Here is a 7,462-nt window from a genome sequence, read left to right on the forward strand (position 1 = left end):
TCCTGGAAAGCGGTTCTATTATAGTGGGTTTAGAACAATAAGAACCGAAATCAACATCACGGTGGGTCTAGGGGTTCTGATAGAAGATCCGCCCCCACGGACCTTAACCCAAGAACAACAAAGGCATGCCTAAGATTCCCAGCTAAGGCTAAGTAATAAGTGCGAAATGTTTTAGGGTTTGGTTGCTGAAGTTATTTTGTGAAAAAAAGTTCATATAAATGTAGTGTTTAAATTTTAATTTTTTATTTATTTTTATTAATTATTTCTGTTTTAAAGACTTGAAATTTGAAAAACGCTTTGGAGGTATAAATGTGCATTTTTTGGGGTGATCCGAATATTTCTACTTGCACCAGTGGCGTTCATGCGAGAATGCCAGAACCTATTTTAATAATAATTTTAATTTTCCCATTTTGATATTTTTTAAAAAATCCATCTCCAATTTTGAATGAAATTGATCTCTTCATTTTTCCGTAGGATGCACCATTTTTGAAAAAAAAATAAATAAAACGTACAAGCGTATTTGTGTGTATTTTTAGCTCATTATCTAGTACCTTGCTGTCAATATTTCCAAATAAAATACTAGCATTAAATTTCCAGTCAATATCTTTAAGACTGAAATAATTAATAAAAATAAATAAATAATTAAAATTTAAACACTGTATCTCGAAAACGCAGCATATTTCGACCTACATTTATATGAACTTTTTTTCACAAAATAACTTCGGTAACCACACCCTAAAATATTTCGCAATTATTTACAAACACCCTGTATAGGCCAAAACATAACACAAAAACCATGAAATTTTAAATAACATTCTTTTATACATAAAAATCAACAGAAAAATGATATGTAGGGCGTATAACATATTTTGGTCAGTAAATTTGATTTGATATTTCCAGATTTTTCAGATATACTTATTTGAAAAATTTTCCAAAGCACATTCTTTTTATGATCTAAGAAAAAAAAATCTTCAAACAATTTTCAGGTATTTGAATACCAAATAAGAACAATTTAGATATACTGAGGGATATTTCGTTCAGGAAATAAAATGGTATTACTTTAATCACCAAAACTTAAAAATTGTAGAAATTTTGGCTAATTTTAATAGCATTAATTAATTTTGACTGAATTTAGATTTCCATAATGAAATAAAATCAACAGTAAAATAATTCAAACAAAAACCTACATTACTTTTTACTTCAATTTTTCTTTCATGTACCGAGCTATACAAAATCGGTAAATATTATTTCTCTGGTCAAATTTGACACCCTGTATCATATAAACACATAATTTTTCACCAAAATTTTTTGTCGCCATTGTTAGGGTTGTCGTTACTACTTCTAGAGATATTTGCAATTTTCTATTTTTTGGATACTTTTTCTCGTATCAGACCTGTTGTCAAATTGGCTATGACCATAAACACTCCAAAACAATTAAAATAATTTGACATTTGTCAAGTTAGTTGTCGAATTAATGTTATGTCTGTAATAGTTTTTGCTGAAAATTTAAATAAAAATGCGCGGGTATCGTTTAAATTATACTTATGAGGATTATTTTAACGTGTTTTTATTTATGGAAAAAAGCAGCAGATTCTCTACATGTTCTTGAAATTACTTTGTCACATTTTCCAAAAAAGCAGCAGACTCAACATATTCTTGACATAACTTTATCACATTTTCCATAAATAACAAACAAATTAAAATAATCCTCATTAGCATAATTTAAACGATACCCAGGCATTTTTATTTAAATTTTCGGCAAAACGACATAACAATAATTTGACAACTATCTTGACAAATGTCATGTTATTTCAATTGTTTTCCAGTGTTTCTGGTCATGGCCAATTTGACAACAGATCTGATACGAGAAAAACTGCCCAAAAAATAGAAAATTGCAAATACCTCTAAAAGTAGTAACGGCAACCCTAACAATGCTTATATGGCTTGAAAGGAAATTTCATTATGCATACGACAGACTAAAAAAATATACAGTGTTCCGTTTAAGTTAACAAAGTTATAGCTGTTTGAAGTTATCAAAATGCAAAAATGAAACACCTAGTATTAAATGTTTTAATTTGTTGGTACACCATAATGTAGTGATACCTATGCCCTTTACAGGTATCAAAAATCCACTTGGCATCACACTCGTAAAAAGAGTTAGCATCTCCGCGGACCCTTGCATCTGTCAAATTTTTTCTTTAACCCTTTCGCTGCGCAATACGTCTGAACGTAGCTACCGCGCCGTGCGCGAAAGTTTATCGCGTGCGAATATATACGTCTGGAGCAGTTAGACCACTTATAGTTTTACATTATGTTGTGTTAAATTACGATTTACGATAAATTTTACGATTTTATTTTGAATAAAATACAGTATATGTACTAAATAGAAACTGAAAGAAACATGAACAATCTTGGTACTATTACCAGTACCTCTTTCCATAAAAATATTTGTCACAATCGGTATAAGCTCGCCCGCAAAAATTCGCCTTACCAATTGCAATAACCGAGTCACTATGCGCACGGTTGCGAATATATACGGTTTGAGCAGTTTGAGCCCTATAAATTTTTAGCGAATATATACGTCTGGAGCAGTGAAAGGGAATATATAGGGTGTTTTCATTTAAAATAACGAAGGTGGTGTCGACTTTTTCAAATTTTACGGAGCAGTACTTTCCTAGATATCGATCAACGCAGTTCCCGGTGCGACACCCTGTGTAACTGGACTGTAGTGCATTTGCCAAAATACCAAGTTTTTTGTACGGACTCCTGCAGATGGCTTGCAAATGCCTATTTATAGAGTATTATCGTGGTGTTCATAGAGCTCTTATTTCCGTGGTTTATTGTTTACATCCGCCTTAAAAGTTTTCAAAATAGCAAGGCAAAATTACCGAATTTATGAGAAAGCATGACGAATTAACATTTAACAATAGCACGAATTAAAAATAATAAAAGCAATTCTCTAAAATAAAATAATTACGGTAAAACTTTAGTTATTTATTACCCAGCTAAATTATTTTAGTTTTTTGTGGTATTTGTATAGATCCATTATATATCCCATGATTTTTTTCTTTTTAATAAGTTGTGAATCTACGAATGAAATACATCATATATCTTTCTTAACCTTGAAAACCTCTTATATCAGAAACATATTTGAGTTTTTTTTTGTTAATTTGTAATGTAGAAACTGCAATAAACATTTGGTCAAGTATTTTAGTTACCTCCTGTAAAAGACTCTTACTCACAATTAAAATCGCACCTTGAGATAAATTAATATTTTCAAAATGGGTAATATGTATATTATTAAGCCAAATACAAATCAAATGTACATATTTTTATACATAAAGTTAGGAAGAAAAAACTTATGACATAACCTAGCTTTATAGAGACTCTACATAAAGTTAGGTTATGTTATGAATTTTTTTTTGGAGACAGCCTTATACTGATCTAACCTAACTTTACTTAGATAGAATCATCCAAAAGTTAGGTTACATCAGATCAGGTTAAGTTTTTTATGTATTTTTCCTGAACAAAATGTTATCTTGCCCTAACCTAACTTTATAGTGACAGATGTATTTCTAAATAAAATTAGGTTAGGTTGTTATATTTTCTTTTCTGAAAAAAAAACATCCTAACCTAAGTTCATAGAGGTACATAGATAGATTTGCACATAAAGTTAGGTTAGGTCAAATTAAGTTTTTTATGATGTAGATATAAAAAAACTTAACCGAGAAAACCTGATGAGAACATGAGATTAAATGACACATGTTGAAGCATTTTTAACCTTTTTACACACAAACAAACGCTGTCTTTAAGGGTATTTCCCTACTTTGTATAAAAACCTCAAAAAGTCGTCTACCAAATCTAATAAACTTTTACCTCCTTTTTCCTCACAACAGAAATGAAACGCTTGTACCTATTACGTTTGTGCTCCGTCGTGCAGATCTGCTTGAGGCGTTTGACGAACGGAAGGACCATGAAGAAGGCGTTCGGGTTGATGCCCATCTTAGCCTTCGAGGCGCTGTCCTTTTTGCTCGTGGGTAGGTCGGAGACGGCGAACCAACTGCAAGATTTGATCTCGCATCGGGTCTTGGGGCAGAACTGCGTTGCCAACGGTACGTTCTTTATAATGTACAGTCTGACGAGTTGTTCGTTTATTACAGCCTCTAGGTACTCATCGGGGTTGATGTTGTTGCTTATATCAAAGCCAGTCTCTTCGAGAACTTCTCGAACGGCGCAGTGAGCGGGATCCTCCTCCTCATTTACTTTACCCTTGGGGAAACCCCAAGAAGACTTTGCCCAGTAACTCTGGACGAGAAGGACATGCGACATGTTTTCTGAAAGAATTATTGCGCCGTATGTCGGCACGCTATGCTTGTACTCCTTCCATTCTTTGAGGATTTGTTTTAGTTTGTGGCTCTCCCGTTGGAGGAATGGGATGTGCTGTAGATCAATTAAGGATCAATAAAACCAATATTTTTGACGTTTTTGTTACATGAATAGAAGATAAGATAAAGCGTGATTTCATTGTTTGATAAATCTACTTTGAATAAAAAATATTTGTCTTCAAACTCATCAATTATCACCATTATAAAAAAAATCCACTCAGTATTTATGGGCATTATTTCAACAACCTTGCAAAATTCATTTTGTTGTGAGTTTTTGTTTACAAACAATACAAATCATAACAAAAATAAAAATACTGTGATTAATATAGATAAACTCGAAATTACTTTCTAAATTTAGGACAAACTCACCTGAAAGACATGGGCAGCAAATTCATAAATAGTACAAGCCTTAAGGCGTTTGTCATTCCCTACATAAAAATCCAAGTAAAACCAATGGGCCAACTCTATTTGGAAACAAATTCGTATCAAGTTCTGCTTGGCGGATTCTGGCACAAATATCAGAAATCTCCTACAAAACGACGTATATTTACATTACGAAAACATAAACAATAAACAAGACAATTTTAGAAACCTCCATTACTTACGTTAAGAGGTCATCCAATATATCCGTTGGGATCGAGTGTTGGACGGTCTTTACCTCGACGTTATTCAATTCATTCATTATTTATCACCAGAACTACATAAAGCACCAACGAAAAGTTACAAAAATTCACAACGACTACGTCTGCTGCTCGCAAAATTTTCTCTGAAGTTTACCTGCACCTCTTACGTCCGACATATTTATTACAATGGTGTGGTGCGGCACTGCTACCACCTTAACAAGCCTAAACTAATCCGAATTAACTAACCTTGTTTATAAATCGTAAAACAAAGATTATTACCTGCTGATACAAGTACTTTTTGGACAAAGAGTTTAAATTCTTATCTATGACCCAAATATAATTTTGAATACCAATTATTAATGTTTGTTTAATTTAATTTAGGGATTACCTTTCCAATTAGATTAAGAAAACAGGCAACTATTAATACAGACTTGAGTTAACTAAATTGCATAACTTTGATATGTTAATAACAGGGGTAAAATAAATTTAAATAATCTGAATATATCCAGAACCAGAAATACACTTTTAAACAAATATAAAAATTCAGATTGTATGGAAATATCTGCATGGCATGATTTTTGAAAGCAAGTTTTAAGTAGGTATACCCACTTCTTCGAATTTTAAGGACTACCTAAGTATAACAGCAACAATTAAAAAATTACAAATGAGATAGTGGTTAGTCAACGTTATTGTTCATGCTAATACCTAATTGCAATTCTAAATTAAAAACGATCCACCCAAGGTCTACTGAAGCAATTAAAAATGTCGCAAATGTTTCCCATTTACATGAAATAATAACAGAGTGTAATTAATGAGAAAATCTTATAAAGAAAATCTACATTGTTCCGGGGCGATCAAAATTTTGCCGCTTTTTGCATCTTGTAACGCGGTCTTTTCTGCGCTGCGGGATCGCGAATGGAAGCGTGTTTACGTCGTTCAGTTTTCTCTTGTGTGCTGTGTGGAGTGTACGTGTGGAACTGTAATGGCCGCTGCTCTGACACCAGAACAGGAAAATGTAAGTAGTGTTTTTTTTATCTCTGTAGAATTTAGTTATACTCGCAAATTATGCAGTTACGTAGTTTATTAGGTAACTCGTAGAATGTCACACTTTTTCGTTTCCGGAGTCAGACGAAGTCATTCATAATTTTTGTTGTAAAAACACAGTTGGTCATGTGTACAACAAACGAAATAAAAAAATCGTACTTTTCCTTTTACCAGCCCACGCAGGAATTTTGTAGAGGGTTTCCCGCATCACAGGCTTATCCTTGGTAATAGTTTTAATAGAATTTAAATACCCGGTGAGCGTAGTTATCCGATATAAACAAAATACAAAATGTCATTTAAAAGGTAACTAACCTTATCGGCTACCTGTGGATGTTTGCATAAGGATTTGCAGTGTCTTATAATCTCCGCGTTCTTTGTTTCCTCTTGTCCAGTGTTGACGACAACTAGAGAAAAATCGCGGATTAATTTACATCCAAGCAAAAGGTCGTTAGTTGGGAACGTTTAGCTGACGTGACGAAAACGAAAACATAGGTGTAATGTTTTATTTATATTTAGGTATATTTTAATTAAATTCCACTTCTTATTGGGGCTCTTTAAGGGTTTAACTAAATCATATGAATTAAATCCAGAAAATTTATGGTATTTTCTTTGATGAAGATTTGTTGACAGGTAGAAAGTTATAAATACCTACCTACCTACCTCTGTTTGAAAATAATTTCAAGTTGTACTATTATCAAGATTAGAAATAATTGGGATTTTATTCAATTAAATTCCCATCAAACTGTTACAATGTATATTATATGTAGTATAATGTTACCAGTTTTTAATTTAGGCCTTAAATTTTATTTGGACAATAAAAGATTTGATTTACCCAAAGAAAAGTTGAATTCGAGGTTGAATTCTACTGTAAAATCATAAGTTTTCTTGTTTGGTAGATCATCATCTTCCTGTATCTGATTCCTATGTTTTGCATGCTGGATATCCCGTTACGGACGCGTCCAGTTCTTTTTTTTCTTGTTGCCCAATCGATATGAACCATATGCTCCTTCGTGTAGAGATTCCATTGTTAGTCGATTGTTATGTTACCGGGTTCATAGAAGAAATATTTTGGCCGAGTTCAGTAACCTTTAGGTCTGTTGTACGGGGTACAAACAGTAAAAAGTACTTTCAGATCGCGATGAGTTTGCAGAAATCGAATCTCAGATATGTTTCTTGAAAATGATGAATATCTTACTAAAGGGATAGTCTTTGGGGAAGGGGGTTAAAAGTTATGCGCGCGTGGAAAATTTTGGTTTGACGGGAAAATCAATGATTTGCGTAAGTTCTGAATGCGTTCTCTGTATTTATTATCTGTTTTAATGTACCATTTATCTTTATTTATTTTTTTTATTTGCTATTACATATACTTTTATCATTTTTACGATAATTTTGTAAAAGTGTATTCGATGG

The 7,462-nt window shown here is 32.6% G+C and overlaps 1 protein-coding gene across 1 annotated transcript; it reads right to left on the minus strand.

Annotated features, from left to right (window-relative positions):
* Nucleotides 1–3,682: 3,682 nt before the first annotated feature.
* On the minus strand, nucleotides 3,683–5,167 carry LOC111692729 (m7GpppN-mRNA hydrolase-like). Its single transcript, XM_023456831.1, has 3 exons — nucleotides 4,991–5,167; nucleotides 4,755–4,914; nucleotides 3,683–4,440 (listed from the first exon to the last, which is right to left on the minus strand). The coding sequence occupies exons 1-3, from the start codon at nucleotides 5,065–5,067 to the stop codon at nucleotides 3,862–3,864; spliced, it is 816 nt and encodes a 271-aa protein (XP_023312599.1). The 5' UTR covers nucleotides 5,068–5,167; the 3' UTR covers nucleotides 3,683–3,861.
* Between the last annotated feature and the right edge of the window lie 2,295 nt (nucleotides 5,168–7,462).

The sequence above is a fragment of the Anoplophora glabripennis genome, unplaced genomic scaffold (assembly GCF_000390285.2).
Source record: "Anoplophora glabripennis isolate ALB-LARVAE unplaced genomic scaffold, Agla_2.0 scaffold2964, whole genome shotgun sequence".
NCBI classification, from domain to species: Eukaryota; Metazoa; Arthropoda; class Insecta; order Coleoptera; family Cerambycidae; genus Anoplophora; species Anoplophora glabripennis.

Bases quoted from the DNA above. Each gene is read 5' to 3' on its own strand.
- LOC111692729 (XM_023456831.1), bottom strand. From the start codon at position 5,067: ATGAATGAATTGAATAACGTCGAGGTAAAGACCGTCCAACACTCGATC. The intron at 4,915-4,990 runs GTAAGTAATGGA...GTCGTTTTGTAG, and splicing joins ATATTGGATGACCTCTTAAC to GAGATTTCTGATATTTGTGC. The intron at 4,441-4,754 runs GTGAGTTTGTCC...ATTGATCTACAG, and splicing joins TTGCTGCCCATGTCTTTCAG to CACATCCCATTCCTCCAACG.